The sequence below is a fragment of the Anser brachyrhynchus genome (genome assembly GCF_964034855.1).
Source record: "Anser brachyrhynchus genome assembly, chromosome: 1".
Lineage (NCBI taxonomy): Eukaryota > Metazoa > Chordata > Aves > Anseriformes > Anatidae > Anser > Anser brachyrhynchus.
In genome coordinates, this window is record NC_137694.1 from 191,890,269 (window position 1) to 191,911,003 (window position 20,735).

The 20,735-nt window shown below is 37.4% G+C and overlaps 1 protein-coding gene across 6 annotated transcripts in view; it reads right to left on the minus strand.

Annotated features, from left to right (window-relative positions):
- The window catches only part of SGCG (sarcoglycan gamma), a 141,763-nt gene that overhangs the window by 48,753 nt on the left and 72,275 nt on the right, over positions 1 to 20,735 (minus strand). For all 6 annotated transcript variants that reach the window (XM_080577349.1, XM_080577348.1, XM_080577347.1 and 3 more), the window contains 2 exons: positions 5,499 to 5,600; positions 2,290 to 2,377 (listed from right to left, as the gene is read on the minus strand). In XM_080577349.1, the coding sequence (XP_080433475.1) occupies positions 2,290 to 2,377; positions 5,499 to 5,600 (190 nt within the window). The remainder of the gene's footprint in view (positions 1 to 2,289; positions 2,378 to 5,498; positions 5,601 to 20,735) is intronic.

Below are 20,735 nucleotides of genomic sequence, written 5' to 3' on the forward strand. Positions count from 1 at the left end.
GGTCTTTCAATACTTTATCAGTCTAAAATTAGTTTAATATTAGTAATATTTCACATTAGTATTTACAATGCTACCAATTATCCCAGACATCATTTAAGACCAATTATTAATGAATTGAATAAATAGAATTGGCAGTCAAACAGGGATTACTTAGACATGAATATATTTCAAGTAATATGTAAATACATTTCAGCACTTACTCTTGATATAGTTCTGATTTTCCCATGCTCAAATCATTATCACATCCTCTTAAATATTTTTTATAGTAGCTTTGAAAAGAGCAAGCCAAAGTGCTGTCAGAACTTCCCCGCTTCAGTGTTGAATCTGAATTGCTTTAAAACACAGACCACTTTTAAGAGGTTTGAGGTGCAGGTCTTTCACTCTAAACTCTCCTCCTTCCTCATGGTTTCCTCATATATTGCCTACGCCAGATAAAGCCTGTCTGGACAGCATGAAGTATTGGGCTTTCCTTTGGGAATGGGTGATAGAGGCTGGAGATCATAAGATGTAACAACACTGACTTGCACATTAATGGGAATGAGGCCGGAAGAACCACGTGATTAAAATCAGAGAAACAGAATTAAACTGCCTTTAAGGAGGGAAAATACTAAATATGAAAAGCACTTGCTATAAATCAGTCACTATGGCCAAGCCTGTTTCTATCCAGTAGAACATTCCCCTCTAAATACCACAGTCCCTATATGATATTGGTTCATATTGACCCTTCCCAGTCAATCAGGTCTTTGGTTTACAAGTGCTCTTTGATCAGATGTCTCTAACTCTACAGAACAGATATATTTAACTTTCTGTGTATTTCAGAAGGCACATTCCCGTGCGTTCTCCATACCGTTCTTTGTTAATTCTCTCAGAAGAAAGCCTGTGTGGTGACTGGGAAGGGAAAAAGAGGAAATTAAAAGAGAGAGGTCTGAGATTTTTCTTTTTTTTTTGGCTGGCACAACAGTTAAAATACCCCTCCTTTCAGTAAAATATATAATTTAACTACTTTCAGCACTGCAGCCTCTTCATTAAGGAGAAAGATACACTATGGATGACTATCTCAGACTCAGATCATTTAAGGACGTCAATTACTGTACAGGTGCCAAACTCCAAATGTGCAATGCAGCTACAACAGTCTTCAGTGCCTTGATTTCAACCCCCCCCCTCCCCCAACCCCCCAGTGTTTCTTAATTCTTCATGCAGAAACATCTGTCTGAGAAGTGATGCACCTTCCTCCTGCCAGTAGTATGTCACGTTTCTGGCTTGAAATATAGAGGTGCCTTATTTCCTTAGGGACATAATCCCATAAGCGCATTGTGAGTATACTAAAATATGATAACAGAATTGATTTCAGCAGAAATCTGAGCATTTTTTTCACTTTCATGCAAAAGCACTCATTAATGATGGGGTCACTCATTTGACAAGTGTCTAAACTCAAGTCAGGGCCCAGTATTCATGAACACATGTATAGCACACCTTTCATATTAGCAGTTCTAGGTCATGCAGGCTGGACACAGCCTGTCAAACAATTCATCAGGCTTTCGGGTTACTGTCTGACATGATTTTACCTTTAAGTTTCTCAAATTGGACAGGAATCAGGTTGGACAAATTAACGTGGTGATAAATGATCTGTTCTGTGGTCCACCCTTCCCAAAGGGCCTCCTGAGAACTTCTCATCAGGCAGGATGGGGACCTGACCACAGCACAAGAGTATATCTGGTCCCATGATGGGAATCCACAAACAGACAAAATCAATAGCATATGTTACACATCGTGGAAATTTTAACCATGTAATACGTACTGTTTTGGTCATGTGGTCACTGTATGGTTACTTATTGCAAAGTAGCTTAATGGCTGTATCAATAATATGAAACCAGAAGTACTGTACATTTCATAACCTTCATTATTATCACAATGAGATATGAGTTCCACTACTGTGATTTGACAAATATTTATGAGCATTTTTAAGAGGAATGATTCAGATCTTTATAATTAGCTTGAATGACCAAAAAAAAAAAAAAGAAAGAAAACATTTAAAGGCCAAATTGGGATTAATTAGTGACCTTTCCTGCATAACTCTGCAATAAAGAAGTGCTTTAAATATTTACGTAATTAATGCTTAAGTGAGAAATGGAAATACACTCTTGCTACTTATTAAGTGGCAGCTGGACTATCTAAACGTGGCCATAACAGTATAAAAAAATCACATATAACTTTTTGTATTCTCCAAGCTCCTTAGAAATATTTATTAAATCCAACAACAGTGAACAAGGAAATATTACTTAGACTTACCCACGTTTAATCTGCCTGTAACTTCTCCATTTGAATTGCGAGCATTCACAGTCACATTGTGAGTAGACTGGAGAAGCAGTGATGAGTCCTGAAGTATGGAGAAAAAACAGTAGATTCAGGTGTATACTCAGAACTGTAAACAATTTTCAAATTTAGTCTGGGTTATATATTAACTCAGTTATTGAAAGAGCTTTGCAGTTACAAAACCATCCACAGGTGTCATCACATAATTTGGGCAAATACCTTTGATTATTTCAAGTATATCAGATTTACAATAAGAAACCAATTATAGAGAATATTGAAAGTGGCCGAAATCTATGTTACTGGCCCACTGAATATGGTTGTTAACATTTTATCTTTTAAAAAGAAAAATGCTTAAGTATTAGATTTACTACTTTCCTATACATAAGTTGAGACTTCCTACAAGGCAATGGCCAAATTATCAGGAAATATGTGATACGAAGAGAGTATTAGAAAGCTGTCTGTGACCTCAAAGGGGATCCTCATCCCTAGATAAATAGTTTCTAACTATTGGAATACTGTAAAATATCAGTGTCTTTCAAATATATTGCTTCTGGTACCTCTTCTGGACTCAAGCCAGCATGTTGAAAGGCTAATCCCTGAAAATCACTCCCAAGTCACGTTCGTATTGTAATCTAATATACGAGTTAACCTGAGAATTTTGAATACATTTTATACAAAGATTTTTGCTATAAACACTTTCCTAGAAACTGTGGTTAAAGCAATACACAGTTTGGAATATGACTTACATATTTTTATTAAAATGGATGTCTTACAAGTAGAAAGATAGGCTATCTCAAGTCACTAAATGAGCAACATAAATGAATCTCATTTTATAAATTATATCAGATAGTTCTAAATTGTTATTGTTGACTTATAACAGTCAAAGAAGATCAGGTAAATATATTACATTTAAGTGCATGTTCTAAATGACCCACAAATCTGGGCATCTCTGGTAAACTTATTTTGACTGCTGTTGGTTGATTTCAAAAATATTTTACTAATTTGTAATGTTGATTTTAAGTGTGAATAAACTATATTCTAAGCCTGTAGCTGCCACACATGTTGTTGACTGATTAAAGCCTAGTAACATATTTATAAATGCTATAGTTTTATCTTGTTATGAATATAAATAAGCTAAAATGCAATGGTATTGCCCATAACTCCGTGTTGGCATAACAAAGGCATAAACTTGTAATAGGCTCCAGAGATGATGCACAGCAAGTAGATTTTCTGCTACATATTTTCTTAGCACTTTGGAGGCCTCATTAGGTGAGAAAAGCTGTTAGGAGACTGCAAGCAGAAAACACTCAAGGCTAGGAAGAAAGCTGCTGTGATAGCCCAATTCTCTAACAGGCAAACTTAGAAAAAGAAGTCATAACAAATAAGCAATTTTATGAGAGTAAATATATAGAATGACACTCAGGAGATCAAGCTACAGGCAATTAAGCCTCTCCAGAGGCTTATATTCAATAGAGTTCAAATGTTTCAAAAACAAGCACGGAAACAAACAAACAAAACCCTGATGAATGATCAGTTCATAGGGGGCAGAGCCATCCAGCAGCCTCAAGGCTCTAATTAATACATGCTACTAATGATCACAATGGGTCATTAGATAGATGGGCGTATATTAGATGCCACCACACATCTTCCTTCCTCTATGGTACTAAATGTATTAAGAGGAATATTAAAAAAAAGTACAAAGGGTGGCTGAACATTGCATACCTATTCTTCTGGGCAGAGTGAGTTCCTAAGTATTAGCTATGTTGATTTTAAAGGGTTACATGTTTTATCAGATAAAAAACCTCAAGAGAAATTCATTTAAGCACATAAATACTGTTGGCACTGCCTATGGGGCAGAAAAGAACACAGCATAAGAAACAAAATGAAAATACAGTTTTAGTAACAGCATCTCTCTGTCTAAATAAGAGCTGTTCCTGCTACTGGAAAAAAATATTGCAGAAAGAAAGAAAAAGAAAGGCTTAATAGAGATAAAGTATGGTGGCATTGCTTGAATTTCAGTCATCAAGCATTTTAATGACCTCATCCTAAATCCTATATCAACCATGTTATCTGATAAAATTATTTACCTTTTCTTTTGCCATAGCAATACAAATGCTAACTTTTTCCTTAGTTTCAGAAAAGTCTAATACCTGGCTATTCTTTTTAATGAAGTAGTAAGGATGATTATGAAGTAATGAAAGAGTCAAAGTTGGCTTTTACTCTCATTGAGTAGTGCTTCATCCTGTGAAATGTCCAGTTGGTTGATGATACTGCTCATAAAATATATTGTGAGTTTGGATGACAGAAGATAGTTCCAAAAAGTAATTTTTTTTGTTGACAAGAAACAGATATTGCTCTACAAAAAAAATCCACCTGTTTCAGAATTTACCTGCATAATTCAAAACCAATTCAGATTCTATCTTCATCAAAACTCAGTACTTTAATAGAAATCTTCCATACTATACCCATTCTTACTGTTGTTTTGAAGTTAAACTGCTTATGAAATACTTCCTTTGACCATTTTTTTTAACCTCATACTAATAAAATTTTTGGTCTGTATAAATAAGATTCAATCTGAAATATTTCCATTTAGTCTTGTTGGTTTTATATACGCATATATAAAAGTGTCATGCATTTAATTCTGGTGTCCTAGAGTGACAAAAATTGAAATTAATACAGAAATCATAACTTTTCCTACAGGATCCACTAATTTTAGAGATATTTACACAGTTCTGCAAGCTAATAAATTCTATAATGTATGAATAAACAAAACAATCAGTTTCACAGGGAAGCATACATAAAAATACTCTAAATAATTAAAAACTTTCTATACATTCTTAAAAGCACTGCTTATGCACATCATCTTTCTTAATTCCTTTTTAAGCAATTTGTAAGCACATGCCTAAAAGAAAAACATTATAGTATCTGAACATTGACCTAATGACCCTGCTTGTGAAATATTTATTATATTCTTGCATACTTCAATACAATATTTATATACCTACAAAAATATTACACACATGCAAAAATGTGAGTGCATAATATGTATAAAAATACATATCCATATATCTGCACTATATATATACATATTTTTTCCCCTGACAGGTGCCTAGACTTGACCTAAATTCAACTGTTCTTAAGTGCATTAATTTTATTTCAGTATTTTTGTAAGATTAATTGCTTACCACTCTAGAATGTATTTCTTTGGCATAAAGAGGGAATAAGAATTCTGATTCCCCTTCCAGACGAAGGCCATCTTTTGTAACACGTAGATGTCCCATTCCAGTCTGAGAAAAAGCAAGAATTATGTGCATTTTAATATTGTTGCTGTATTTCTTTTGTTCATTTCATAAACTGAAAATGTCCACAGCTGTCTGCCTAACCTCTATTTATAAAGATACCCACACTAATGCATTTATTTTTTTGAGAATTCCTCACTTATTTCAGGAGCATTTTTCTTTAATAAATTGTAGCTTTCAAGAAAGAGTTAGTAGTTTTTTGTTTGTTTGTTTGTTTGTTCGTTGTTTTTAAGGGGAAAATACGATATTACATTCAGTATCTTAAAAGGAAGTGCATTTGTATTGCTTGTGCTGAAATACCTTTTGTATCTCTAAAAAACATGAAAAATAGTCTTACACACAAATGCTCAAAAAACAAACCTTATGGTCATATCTCAAGGTTTATTCTATCAGCAGTATACTTCACATAGAATGCAACACTTCTAAGCCTATTGAAGGGCCAAAGGGAGATTTATATTTGCTTCCATTTTCAATAATGACTTCCTTCTTTTTAATTAGTTTTTCTTTCTTGGGTTCATTTTTTTCCTCCTCTGATTGTAGGCTCAGGTTCCTCCCCTCACACTCCTCATTCCTTTCTCCGTAACCTGCTTGCCAATTTTCGACCTCATTCTTTTAGTCTCTTTCTCACAATTCTAGCCCTGTTCCACCTTCCACAATTTCAAGCCATTTTAAACTTTTCTTTCTTTCACCGTTATCACAGCAATGATAATGTGAAAAATGAGTCTGGAAATACCACATTAAGTAAATCAGAGGACTTTTAGTCTTCAGCCAAAGGACATTTCTCACAGGTATTTAGATAATTTATAAAGGATTCATCCCCTGAACCACCAATATAAAACTGAGAAAAAAGTTGAAAAAAGTATTACAGCCTTACAGCTCAGCCACAGACAAAATTATTCCAAGTCCAAACTGCCTCAAGTTACAAGAAATAGGTGGGAGAGCTAAATAAAAACAATAAATCCAAAAACTATTTCTGTTCCAAATATTTTTCAGGCTATTCTCCATGTAAGGAGAGAAGAGGTAATAGATGATAGGCCACAGATCAACAACCTATTCAGCTAATTAATTAAAAAAAGCATTTTTTACCACTGGAAAAAAATGTAGCTTTAGCTGTAATTATTTTCCAATATGGTATGTTCTCTCCAATGAAATGATATATTTTATATATAAAAAGTTAAATAACTTCTAACCAGACTACATTAAAAAACTTTTATTTATTTATTTATTTTTTTTAAACAGGCTTAAAGAAAGATGAAGAGAGAAACAAACTTTGCTTAAATTCCTTAAGGTGGGAAATCCTCATGTCAGCAGTCCATTCTGCTGGACAGTATCACTAGATTTCCTCCTCGGCATGAATTTATTTAAGGAAAGAGGCTATTTATGGAATCTGTTATTTTGTGTGAAGTATTTTATCACTCTGAAATACATAGTGTACTGACTTTTCTCAGTACACTAGATATAATTTCTGAACTCTAGACCATTGCAAAGCTTTTTAAAAAGTAGCTAGAAGAACTGATACATATCATGAAGCAAAATTAAACTAATACCTGTGATGAGCCCGCTATGTCTTTCTTAATGACGATTCCTAGGCACCACTGAATTACTCAGGTACGTGTTTTTTTAGTGATGACTACAGACTATTTTTTCTAACTTGTAACACAAAACAGAGATCATTTCAACTCTATAAAAACACAAAGGTTTTAAAGCAAATAGAGGTTTTAAGACAAACACTTTTGAGAAATATGATAAGAAAAATCAGGATATTCTAAAGAAATACCAGTAATAGATGTCTCTCATTTAATTAAATAAATTTAGGATCTGATTATCTGCTCTCATCTCATGCCTTTTCCCATGAAGTGAAAATTGACTGTACTAAGCTTCATTAGTTTTTAACACAGTTTATTTTTCCTGGAACATAGGGAACTAAATAAACAATATATTATAGACTAAACTAAAAAAAAAAAAAAAAGACATTGAGAAATCTGAAATTCAAGAAGGTAGAGGAAGAAGTAGCAATCAGGGAAAATTATAAACTCCTGGGTGACAATCTCTATACTGACTTTGGCTTTGCCAAGAAGAGACAAAAAGTTGCAACTGATGTTGAAAAAGTAAATTTTGCAACTTACTCTGCACACATTTTCTAATGGGCTCAGATTTTTCTCTAATAATTATTCTAAAAATGCTATACAGACAAAAGAATATTTGACATCAAGAATAATATGCCACATGGCAAAATTTAACATTTTAATTTATTTATATATTTATGTTCTTATTTTCCCATAAATCCAGTCATATCACTCAAGATTACTTTGTATAAGTACTTTGTATAAGTCCTCAAGCATGTACCATTTTCTTCATCAGATATTTCATTTAGGCATTGGCACAATGCCCACATTCTCACATACTTGAGTAAGAGCCTCATCATTCATTCTCATCATCTGGTCATGGGGAAATTCTATTATTCCCCTTTGACAATAGGTGAATTGAAGTTACACGGATAAGAGAGAGATTTAGGATAAACAGGTACCTTAATGTACTGAGATCAAATGATAAGTTCCATAAAAAAGAAGAGTATAATAGCAACACATTATGTTCTTTAAAAAACCTTTCTGCTTCTTACATTACCACTCAGGAGAAGCCAGTTATTATTTACTGAGTATTGTGACTTCCTCAGTGATGAGTAACCTTGATGCTTTCCATTTCAAGGATTTGATTGTGTTCCTATTCAAATCCTTGGATAAAAATATTTTTATTGACGTGAGGAAAAGGTCCAAATGTAAGTTAGATGCAGGCTTTGATACAGTTATACAATAAGCTATTGATTAGGGAAAAATGTGCTTCATTAAACATAGCAGATGTATGGTAAGTCTGGACTCCTGCTGTCCTGATGCCAGTGACTGTCACTGATTGAGTGTGCTGACCCCTTAGCTCTAGACACTGCTGTGTGTAACACCCTGAGACTCCTATGTTTTCCAATTACTAAAAGCTCACAGCAAGGCAGGGACTGAGCTGTACAGAAGAGGAGGATGAAAAGGTACTTCTCTGTAGACACTAAGCAGATTTTGCTCATCCTGCAAGTTTACTGTTGTGGGAACTGCTGGCACCTACCAAAACCTTACAAAGCAAAGATGCAATTTAGCAATAGCGTTCAGAAAGGTGTGACCAGTTATTTATTTCAAATCTGGCAGATTTTAATTGGAATAAGAGGAAGTCTTCCAGAAGCCTTTTCCTCATTTGTAAATGCTCCTGAAGAGGTAAGCACTTCCAGAAACAGAGCCAAAGGATTCTATAATAAATGCAAGCTCTAAGTGGGTTCAAGCCTCTTAAAAGGTCAACAAAAGGCTCTTTGATTCAGAAATCATGGTCTAAAGCATATTTGACCTCTGTTTAGCCAATTGCCTACATAGGATACTCCAAACTACCTAAAATAATTAGCTGCCACTACTAGAATCTTAGGTAAGACTCAAGGTGCTATGGAACATTTGCATGGACGACCATCTTGGATGGGCTATCATTGTCTTAAGACTCTGGAACGTGACAAATGTGAAATAATTTTCCTCTGAAAAGGGGAAAGCGGTTCTTTTCTCCAGAAAGTATGTCCAGGGGAGGTTCAGGTTGGAAATGAGGAGACATTTCTTCTCAGAAAGAGCAGTCAGGCATTGCGACGGGTTGCCCAGGGAGGTGGTGGAGTCACCGTCCCTGGGAGTGTTCAAGGAAAGGTTGGATGTGGTGTTTAGGGACATGGTTTAGTGGGTGACATTGGTAGTAGAGTGATGGTTGGACCAGATGATCTTGGAGGTCTTTTCCAACCTTAATGGTTCTATGATTCCATGATAAGTGTAGCTAACAGGTTGAAGGAGGTGATTCTTCCCCTTTCCTACCATGACACCCCACCTGGAGAAATGTGGAGTAATGTGTTCAGCTCTGGGTCCCCCAGCATATTAAAGATGTGAATCTGTTAGAGTGGATCCAGAGGATGGCCACAAAGATAAGAGGGCTGGAGCTACTCTCCCATGAAGAAAACCTGAGCAAGTTGTGGTAATTTAGCCTAGAGAAGAGAAGGCTTGGGAATGACCTTTATAGCAGCCTTTCAATACCTAAGAGGGCCTACAGGAACGGTGGGGAGAGACTGTTTATCAGGGAGTGTAGTGACAGGACAAGGGATAATGGTTTTAAACTAAATAGAGTGTGACTTTAGGTTAGATATTAGGAAGAAATTCTTTACTGAGATGGTGGTGAGGCCCTGGAACAGGTTGCCCAGAGAAGCTGTGGATGCCCCATCCCTGGAAGTGTTCAAGGCAAGGCTGGATGGGGCTTTGAGCAATCTGATGCAGTGGGAGATGTCCCTGTCCATGGAAGGAGCTTGAAATTAGATGATCTTTAAGGTCCATTCCAACCCAAACTATTCTATCACTCTATAATTCTATGATTATATGACCAAAAAAGTCACATGGCATGAGATGCACATTGCTGTGGGACTATCAAGAGGAGGAACAAGCAGCTCTAGGGCTCTTGCACCCACGCTAACTGGCTCTCAGGCAGCCAAGCATCATGCAGACTATGGCTTAGATTCAAAAGAGCATCAAATTCATTTTGAGAGCATCAAAAGCATCATTCAGGATTTATCTCCCAAGCCAACATAATAACATAGAGGTCTGCTGTTGTGGGTATGTGGCCCTTAGAAATGAGATGAGGCATAAGGAATATTCATTCAATTTATGATGAGTGTTTCTAGTCACCTAAATTCAACCAGTATCCATAGCTTGCATTTTCTTACCAATGTAGAAACTGATATACATAGGGATTCACTACTCTTGGTCAACTACTACTCTTATTACATCATATCGTATCATATCATCACAGCTTTTGCACTTTCTCAGAATGTTAGTCTCAAACGAAGTCCTCAAACTTCTCTAACAATGGAAATTAAACTTCTGGTCTATGTAACAGCTAAGAGCTGCACAGGAAGTTGTGTATTTTCCTCTTTTGGGAAGAAATCAAATACTGGAAAAACAAGCATATCCATATATTAGGATTGCTGCAACAGTAAAATCTTTAAGTTAAATCAAACAGTAGTTTAGACATGCACTCATCTCAACTCTAAGTAATTCCCATTTCAGGACTTAATAGCATATTTGATCTGTAATACCAGTTCCTTGAATATTTCAAATTTTCTGAGTATTAGAAGTCCACACATACCGTAACTGCTGTTTGAAACTGGTAATGATATTAACTTCAGAGTAGATTGGATGCATTATTTCCATTCAGGTAAACACCTTGTCTTATAGGATACCTGCATCCTACTTTTAGGTCAACCCAGGGAAAGACTTTGGCAAGTTCTGACTGAAACATCATTTGTTGTGCCCCAAAGGTAGTTCAATTAATGGCTTTATAGATCCAGCTTTCACTGCAGTATTTCTTGCAGCTATTACTATTTAGAGAACTTGCTTTGCAAACAAGAACGTACTGTTTCATTGAGATAATAGGGCTTTGGGTAGAGATTGTTAAAGAGCAATCAGCAAAAAACAGGACTGGTAATGAATCTGATGAAACTCTCTGTTTGACTTACAATATCTATTTTGGAGCTAAGTACGTGCTTGGTATAATAACATTACTGATACCTCATCTCATTTTCTATTGCAAGGACTCTATTTCCTGGGCTCAGACAGAGAAGGTTACCCAATTCCTGTTCTCAGATGACAATGGAGTCTTTTTTGTCGAAGATACTGGTCAAATCAGAGCAGTTAGCAACAGCAAGCATTCCTGGTATAGAAGTTAATCTCACCTGGCCAGCAAAGGGCTAGATAAGGCCTGAAACACCACTTCCAGATAGTGCAGGTAATATTCCATTATCTAGAAAAGTAGATGGCCACTCCAAACTCAAGTTTTGTAAGGAAATGGCTATGAAAGATGCCAAAAACATTTCCTTTTTTTTTTTTTTTTTCCCAATGAGGTGTCTTTTATAGAATAAAGAGAAAGTTTTAGGACAACTTGTGTATTTCCTAGCACAGTTAATGAGGAATTTTAAATTCATTTACATTTTAATTCTATATTATTTAAATTATATTTATACTTTGTCAAATTATATTTTCAGCACTACCGTATGTATATAGAAATACGCATTCGGAAAAGTTTAGTAAGCAGTCAGTACAGGTACATATTATGCTATTTAAGTGTGGAGAAATATGAATTCTCATAATCATTTTGCTTGAGCAGACACTGAAGCACTGACAAGTCTTTTAACTGCAAGAGATTTTAAAAGCTAAAAAATAAATAATTTCTTTCAAATATATGAGACCATTGTAAGATGTACACAAAATACATATGGAGATGTTACCTGGATTCTTAGGAAAGAATTCTGGACAACTTATTTGAGTAAAAAATGAACAGACAAAACAGGCAAGGTAAATTTGGGGCCATTAGTGTGAGGATCTGACTGATACAGACCTGTGGAAGGCTTTTGAGAAACCAAGAATATAATGGCTTTCCATTTATTTCTGTGGACATGACAGGCAGGTTTCTTTAAGTGAATGAAAAACAATGGGAAAACATATGTCAAATAAACAGGAATGGAACAAATTGTGGGAGTGGTCATGCACTTCTTGAGTTTACAGATTTGGGGATTTGTAAAAACAATAGTAAGGCTACTAGTAAAATCTTTATTACATACCTAAATATCTTCAAAAACATGTAAAGATATCACAGAAAACCACTGTTTTCTTGTTTCTTTGTACCAGAGGCAAAAAAAAAAAAAAAAGTACAGCTTAGCCATAGGCTATTGTACAATTCTGAAGAATGATATATTCAATTCTGACTTTGTTTTCTACATAATGGTCCTCTATAAAAAATAAAATACATGTATAATTTAAACAAATACACATAGGCAGCCATAATTTGGGAACAGTGATTACATTTCTGTCTCACTGATCTCTACTGGAGCTCAGTAGGCTCAGGCCATTTTAGTGTTGGACTCAAAACAGACGTCCTAAGAGTCCCACACTGAAAAATAGCAATTGAGAAACTGCAGAGTGAATGCTTCTGATCAGATGGTGGAATTTCATGCATGAATGTATATGTAATTATTTGTATCTGGATCACAGAAATACTAATTAAAATCAAGTTGTTCAATTCCTCCATCTCACAGTTATTTCGGTAGTCTGGGCTTTACTCTTTGGTTACTGAATTGCAGAATAGGTGCATGTCACAGTGTGCCTCACTGGCCTTGTTCCCTGATCACCCATGCCATCACCCCTCTTGGGAAAGTGGATTTTGAGCAGGAGGAGGCCTGCAGGCATCGCTCATGTAAGTATTCAGGAACCTGAGACCAGGGTGGAGCTCACATGCAGGCAAGAGGCAATCAGGATGTGCACTTGGATCCAGACTCTGGGAAGTCTCTGGTCCAACATTTTGAAACACTATTTGTTTTCATGAGGGCCCTCAACCTCAACCATTCTGTGTCAACTCATGTTATTCTAAGAAATGTTACTATAAATCTTCACTGTGTATGTGAATCTCTGTAACAGTGTTGTTGAGTATATGATGATCTAACCTCAGAGATGAGGAAAAGGCTGAGGTACTTAAAGCCTTCTTTGCTTCAGTTTTTAGCAGCAAGACCAGTTGTTTTCCAGGTACTCAGCCCCCTGAGCTGGTAGATAAGAACAGGGTACAGAATGATGACTTGTTAATCCACAAGGAAATGGATTAGTGACCTGATACTCCACTTAGACGTACACAAGTCCATGGGGCCTGATGGGATCCACCTGAGGATACTGAGCGAGCCAGGAGAAGTGCTCGTCAAGCCACCTTCCATCATTTAGCATCAGTCCTGGCTATCAGCGGAGGTCCCAGTCGACTGGCAGCTAGCAAATATGACACCCATCTACAAGAAGAGCTGGAAGGAGGACTCAGGGAACTACAGGCCTGTCAGTCTGACCTTGGTGCTGGGGAAGCTCGTGGAGCAGATTATCTTCAGTGCCATCAGGTAGCACTTACAGGACAACTGGGCGATCCAGCCCAGTCAGCATGGGTTTATGAAAGGCAGGTCCTGCTTGATGAACCTGAGCTCCTTCTACAACAAGGTGACATGCTCAGTGGACGAGGGAAAGGCTGTGGATATGGTCTACCTAGACTTCAGTAAGGCTTTTGGCACTATTCCCCACAGCATTCTCCTGAAGAAGCTCAAGGCTTGGACGGGTGTATACTTTGTTGGGTTAAAAACTGCCTGGGTGGCCGGACCCAAAGAGTCGTGGTGAACAGAGGGAAATCCAGATGGAGGCTGGTCACTAGTGGTCACCTAGATATTCACATTCTCATAGAGATAGTGGGAACGGCTGTGGCCTGGTTGGGCATAAAATATACTTAATTTAATGGAAAAATGGCAAAATACAACTCTTCAGGATTGTTCAGAGTTGAAACTATGGAATATTAGTGTTCTGACTTGAGAATTTTTAGTAAAAGTTAGGATGAGAATTTGTGAATAATTAATGACATTTTTGCTTTTACTTTATTATTAAAAAATGTGGCATCTTCAAAATGACAACTAATTCCATGGAGTGTACACTGTTAATGGTGAAATTTGTGGAAAGGCTGTACAGATTCATTAGTGTATGTCTATGCAGTGAAGGAGAACTCTTGCCGTGAAAGTGTTCTTTTCTGTACATTTTTATTGCTGCTAGTCTGCTTTTAAATGTTCCAAATGATTGGTCACCCACAATTTGATTTCCAGTTAAAAATTTCCTTTCTTAATGCATCATATTCCTAGTTTCATATTTTTCAAATTTCCTTAAATAATCCTCTCCTTCCTAAGTGTCTGAACTTACCAAGTGAATAAATAGTTGTTAAAAGAAGTATTTAAATATATAATAAGCTAATTTATTTCTAAATGCATATAACATTCATAGATCTAGACTGGTATCATTATCAATATATATGATGCATTAAGAAAGGAAATTTTTAACTGGAAATCAAGTAACACTTTCTGACTCACTAGGCTGTGCAATAACATGCCATATTAAATTGTTAATTAAATTTGATTTTTTTAATTACTTTTTGAAGTTTTCCATAATGAAATGCCAATCTATTTAAATTTAATTGCATGAGAAAATGTTGAGGAGGTAACTTTATATAATTTTACTAAACAATAGATATATGTCAACTAATGAACAGATATATCTTGATATGCCAATAGATTGGCATTTCATTATGGAAAACTTCAAAAAGTAATTAAAAAAATCAAATTTAGTACTTCATCTGTATTGATTATTAATTGCACATAGGAACCCCACAAGATTAGCAAAGTGGTATATCAGAGAAAAAAGTTTTTGGATACAAATATATGGGTAGAGTAGTCAATAATTGTAAGTGAGACAAAAGAAGAAAATACTTGTGAATGGTATTTGGAAAACACTGTATTTGTTAGGACAATTGCTACAGCTGGACAGTTTATTCCAGTCCCTGAAATAAGTGTGTATAAAAGAGAAACTGGAAGACCACTCTCTAATCAAAAAGTACAGAGACCTTCCCAATTCTCATTGCCTATGTCCATATGTCCAGGTGAAGTGCAGACATGAGAGCATGTTAAAATTTGCCCTGTCCTTAGGAAGAACCATGGTTAGAATATGCATTGATGGACTAGACATTGTGTGCTTGGCCTCCATATACCAAGTTCATTCTAGTCATAATAAGGTGATCTACAGATTGTCCTAAGGCTTAGTATTTGGGCTTGACTTTCCACTCGTTAGTGACTCAGACACAGGTAAGGTTTAACATGCAGGAGAGCATGAGACTGGGTGCACATTCAAGTCAGGTTTAACTGACAGGGCAGCTAAAGTAATAAACACCTTTCTGCCTCTCTCACTTGCACTGAGCTTGAAATTGTGTAGCACAGAAACTCCAGTCTGGAGAAAGGCAACTAGTTATCCTGAGGAGCATATCTGTTTCATGACTGTGTGTCCTCATCAAACTGAAATACAGTAGGGTTCTCTTGGCCTTTCTTATTCCATGAAAACATGATAGCTGGGCATCCATGAAAACCCAAGGAACCATGTGTTTCTCTATCAGTTGTTAAAAAAGTCAGAAATACGCTTTGGCACACAACCGTTCTGGGCATTATGATAAAGCAGCATCACGCGAGTGATATATCATAATTCAGTTACTGTGGGGTTTCTGAAAGACACATCCTATTGCGTCAGAAATGGTAACCATCTGATCATGTGCTTTTTTCACACCAGAGTTTGAGAGTGCTATTATAACAATCTATGAAATTCAATTGTGATCTAAAGGTTTTGGTCTAAGTCTTCACTGATTATAGTGTAGACACAATGGATTAGTATTAAGGGTGAAGTTCTGAATACCAATTCTATATGTGACAGCAGAGTAGGAAAACTGAATGTTTGTATTCAGGAGAAAATATGAAGTTAGTCTCATGAACCTTGTTTTATCTAAGGAATATAAAGGTATGGGAAAAGTAAAAATGTGAAAAGAAAAAAAAATTGTCAGAAATCGTTACAATGCCACTATGCAAGCAAAAGATTATAGTTGTTAAATCATATCAATTAGATAACAAACTGAGAAGCCAAATTGCTCTTGTTAATGCCTCCTGCTAAGCAGCTAATCTTTGTAAAGCTTTCTGATGCTACAAATGTATAAAGCATTGTTATTCGGATTAGCTCAACACTGTCCAACTTTCCCAAGTTATTTTCCAGTCATGCAGTCTTCTAGAGCTGTGTTAGTATGGAATTGGTATGTTGGGCAATTATTATGGGGGATATTTAAATAATTTAAGAATGAAATTCCAAAATACAGATCCTCAAAAGTCCTGCTCACTTGTCCAACAGATCTAGAAATATTAATATGAACACAATCAAAATCCCATAAGTAACTATCTTATGAGTAAAGCCTACAGGGATAAAGAGTGACAATGTATTGATGTCCTTTTACATGAGAACAAGTAGTTGCAGGACTTAATTGGGATGTTGCACTCCCAGATTAAAATTCCTCCTTTACCTGGGAAAATCTGTTTTCATATCTTCTTCCATAGATCCATGCTCTAGTCAACAGATTATAATACATTTGCTGTTGTGAATGTTATAAACTTTTTTTCTAGTTTGTTCTACTTCATATAAATTCATTAAATATTAATTGGAGCAGAAGCTACAACAGAAGCCTCTATCTCCAAGATAAGTGCCATAATCATCTGACAGTTAAATCAAGTGTTATCTCTAGCCCAACAAAAATTAAATTATTCCACATAAATTAAAAGTTTAAATTAGAAGGACTGAAAGATGCCCAATTGTATAGGCTATACCACAGTAAGGAGTTAGAAAAGAACAATGAGAGTAAAGAATATTCTTATATTCAATATATTCAGTATTTTCCTAGTTAAGTATTTTAGGATCTGATAGTATTTACAAGGATGAACTTTAATCTCATATGACAGCATCTAGTCTATTAAGTGATGGCCTTAAAATTAAAACGTTATAAGCTAAGAGTCAGTGGATCATTTTAAAATTGCACAACCATTTTTATCAATTACAAAACAGCGAAGTAAAAGAGGAAACTAATATATATTTTTCCCATGAAGCATTTCTTTTCTGTTTCTCAGAAGCAAAAGAAATACTAAAAATGAGTTTTTCACATAAAATCTCTAGTATAATAAAATTGAAAGAAAAAAACAACAACAACAAAAAACAATGTGATATTCTCTCTTGGCAACATCAGATGGGCAAACACAAGATAAAACTTCTAAAAAACAAAAGTTATACTACATTTTGTCAATATCTCTCTCCTACTGGGGGGCTCAGAACTAGAGGCAGTATTATATGCGTGCTCTAACGAGTGCTGAGTAAAGGGGAGATAATCACTTCCCTCACTCTCTGGCTCTGCCCCTGCTCCTCCAGCCCAGGATCTGTTGGCTTTTTAGCTGCCAGGGTCACTGCTGCCTCTGGCTTAGCCTGCTGCACACCAAACTCCACAGCCTTCTCCGTAGAGCTGTAGTGGGTTTACGTGACAAGGTTTTGGTAGCAGGGGGCTGCAGGGGTGGCTTCTGTGAGAACAGTCCTGAAGCTGCCCCCTGTTAAATAAGGGCCAGTTTCATCTGGATCCAAAGGGACACACTGCTGGCCAGAGCCAAGCCAATAAATGATGTTGTTTGCACCTCTGTGAGAGCATATTTAAGAAATGGAAAAAAACTCACTGCTGCTCAACAGCAACTGGGAGAGCGAGGAGTGAGAAGCAGCCCTGCAGCCCCCAAGGTGAGTGCAGCAGGAGGGCAGGAGGTGCTCCAGGCACGCAGCACGAGTTCCCCTGCGGCCCGTGGAGAGGCCCCTGGTGGAGCAGGCTGTCCCCCTGCAGCCCACGGGTCCCACACGGAGCAGATCTCCACGCTGCAGCCCGTGGAGGAGCCCCCGGTGGAGCAGGTGGATGTGGCCTGGAGGAGGCTGCGGCCCATGGAGAGCCCCCGCAGGAGCAGGCCCCGGGCCGGAGCTGCAGCCCGTGGAGAGGAGCCCACACAGGAGCAGGGGGTCTGGGGGGAGCTGCCGCCCGTGGGGGACCCGTGCTGGAGCAGTTTGCTCCTGATGGATGGAGATGGAAGAAGGTGGATGGGGGGAAAGTAATTTTAGTTTCTTTCCTTTGTTTCTCGCTTCCATAGCTTGCTAGTAATAGGCAATAAATTTTATTAATCTCCCTACTCTGAGTCTGTTTTGCCTGTCACAATAATTGTTGAGCAATCTCCCTGTCCTTATGTCAACCCTTGAGCCCTTTGCGTCGTATTTTCTCCCCCTTCCCCTTTGAGGAGGGCGAGTGAGAGAGCGCTTGTGGTGGAGCCTAGCTGCCCGCCTGAGTAAAACCACCACATGAGCTGCCAGGTGGACCCAGCCTGTGCTGGTGACAGGGGCTCTTTCTTTCCAGAAGCAGGGCTTTGCATCTGTTCTTGAATTTCATAAGGTTGGTTAATTTCTGCAGCCTGTCTAGGCTCCTCTGAATGTCAACCATAGCCTTCAAAGTATTGATTGGTACCCACAACTCGGTGTCATCTGTAAACCTGATGAGCATGCACTCTGTCACCTCTTGTAAGTCATGATAAAGATATTAAATACAAATAGCTCCAGCAGGATAGACTCCCTGAAACCCTTACTATCGGCGTCCATGTAGAGTACAATGAATTAATCACTATCTTCCAAGCCTGACCACCCAAACAATTTTTTAACCCATCTGGTCGCCCATCATGTGGGCAACTAGGATACAATAATATTGTGGAAGAATGTTGAAAGCCTTGCTAAAATCAAGGTAAATGACATACAGCGCCCACCCCTCATCTATAAATCTGGACATTTTATCATAGATGTAATCACACTGGTCAGCATCATTCACCTTTACAAAATCTATGCTGACTGTTCTCAGTTACCCTCTTCTCCTTCATGGACCTTGAAATGTCTTCCAAGAGGACTCGCTCTATCGTTTTCACAGGAACTGAAGTGGGATTGAGCAGCTTGTAATTCCCTAGGCTGTTCTTTGGACTTTTTTTTTTTTTTTGAGGGGGGGTGAGGTGGGGAGACAAGCAACACTTGCCTTCTTCCAGTTATCAGGGATCTCTGCAGTCTCCATAAAATTTCAAACATAACTTTGTAAGGGCATCAGACAGTTCTCTCTGCACCCATGGACACAGACTAGCTGGTCCCATAGGGTTATGTAGGCTGAGGTCTTTCAAGTAATCTCTGATTCTGCCCTCATGCACTGCTAGTAGTTCTTTCACTAAGCAGAAGCCTGGGAGAACTTGTTGGTGAAGACAGAGGCAAAGGAAATAATGAGCACCTCAGCCTTGTCTGTGTCTGCTGTTATTAACTTACCTGTCCCATTTGGTTGTGGACACACGTTTTCCTTGTTCAGCCTTCTACTACCAATGCAACAGAACAAGCCCTTGATGTTCCCTGAAAGTCTCAGCTAAATCTGAGCTTTGGCTTTGCTGACACATGAAGCCTGATACATTTCCTTGCCCAGGCAATGTTTCTAAATTTCTTCTTGGAAGCCTGTCCGTGCTTCCAACTATTCTATATTGCTTTTTGCATTGGAGCTCCATCACGAGTACCCTGTCTACCTAAGCCAGACTACTTAATCTTCCTGAGTTTCAGGATAGATCATTCCTGCATTTGGAGGATATTGTCCTTAAACATCAGTAAGTTTTCCTGAGTAACTTCACCCTTCAGATCTGCCTCCCTTGGGATTCTGTCTCCCACATGCAATAAACCAAGTCTGCACTGCTGAAGTCCAGTGTCTGTACTCTGCTACCCTCCTTTCTCACTCCCTTCAAGATCTTGGATTCCACTATTTCACGAATACTGCCATTAATTACTACACCTCCCTAGATCTACTTTGTTCATGAGTAGCAGATCCTACTGTGTGTTGCCTTTAGTTGGCCCACCCAGTATCTATAATCAGCAGTTATTCCAGACACCAGCTAGAAATCTTGACTGCTTCCATACTGCCATATTCGTCCTTTCAGCAGCTGACAGGGATGTTAAAGTCCCCTTTTCAGAACTATCATACCCTTCAGAATGTCTTCTGACATCTTGGTCCTGTTGCAGCCCCAAATTCCTTAGGATTCTTAGTTTTTAAAATCTTAGGACTAGCAGTCCCCTTTAGTTCTCAGAAAGCCTCAATACATAAAAAATGGAATCTGAAATTTCCATTTCATGAGCAATTTTGATATGTTATGTGCATTGGAAAACACCACTACCACCACCAACAAAAGAAACAACCACCTGCATTTTTTTCAAACTTTCTAATTTTCATGCAGTTCCAGTTTCTAAATTGTTCCATTTCACCTTATTCACCAAGCTCAAGGCATAATTACTTAATCCTGTCTTCTCTAAAACAGATGAATATAAAGAATTCGTAGCTTACTTCCCTCATCCCCCTAAATAACTTGAGACCCTGTTCCCCCAAACTCTGTGAGAGAAAATAAAAAAAAGAATGAGCCATATCTGATACTCGTAAATCAATCTGCACAACTTGGAGATACTCATATTACTATGGAATTGGGGTACTATGAGAAAAGGAATACATTCTATTTTCAGGTTGTTCCCTTTTAGCCTAGTTTTTATGAAATGGAATGAAATTCTGTTC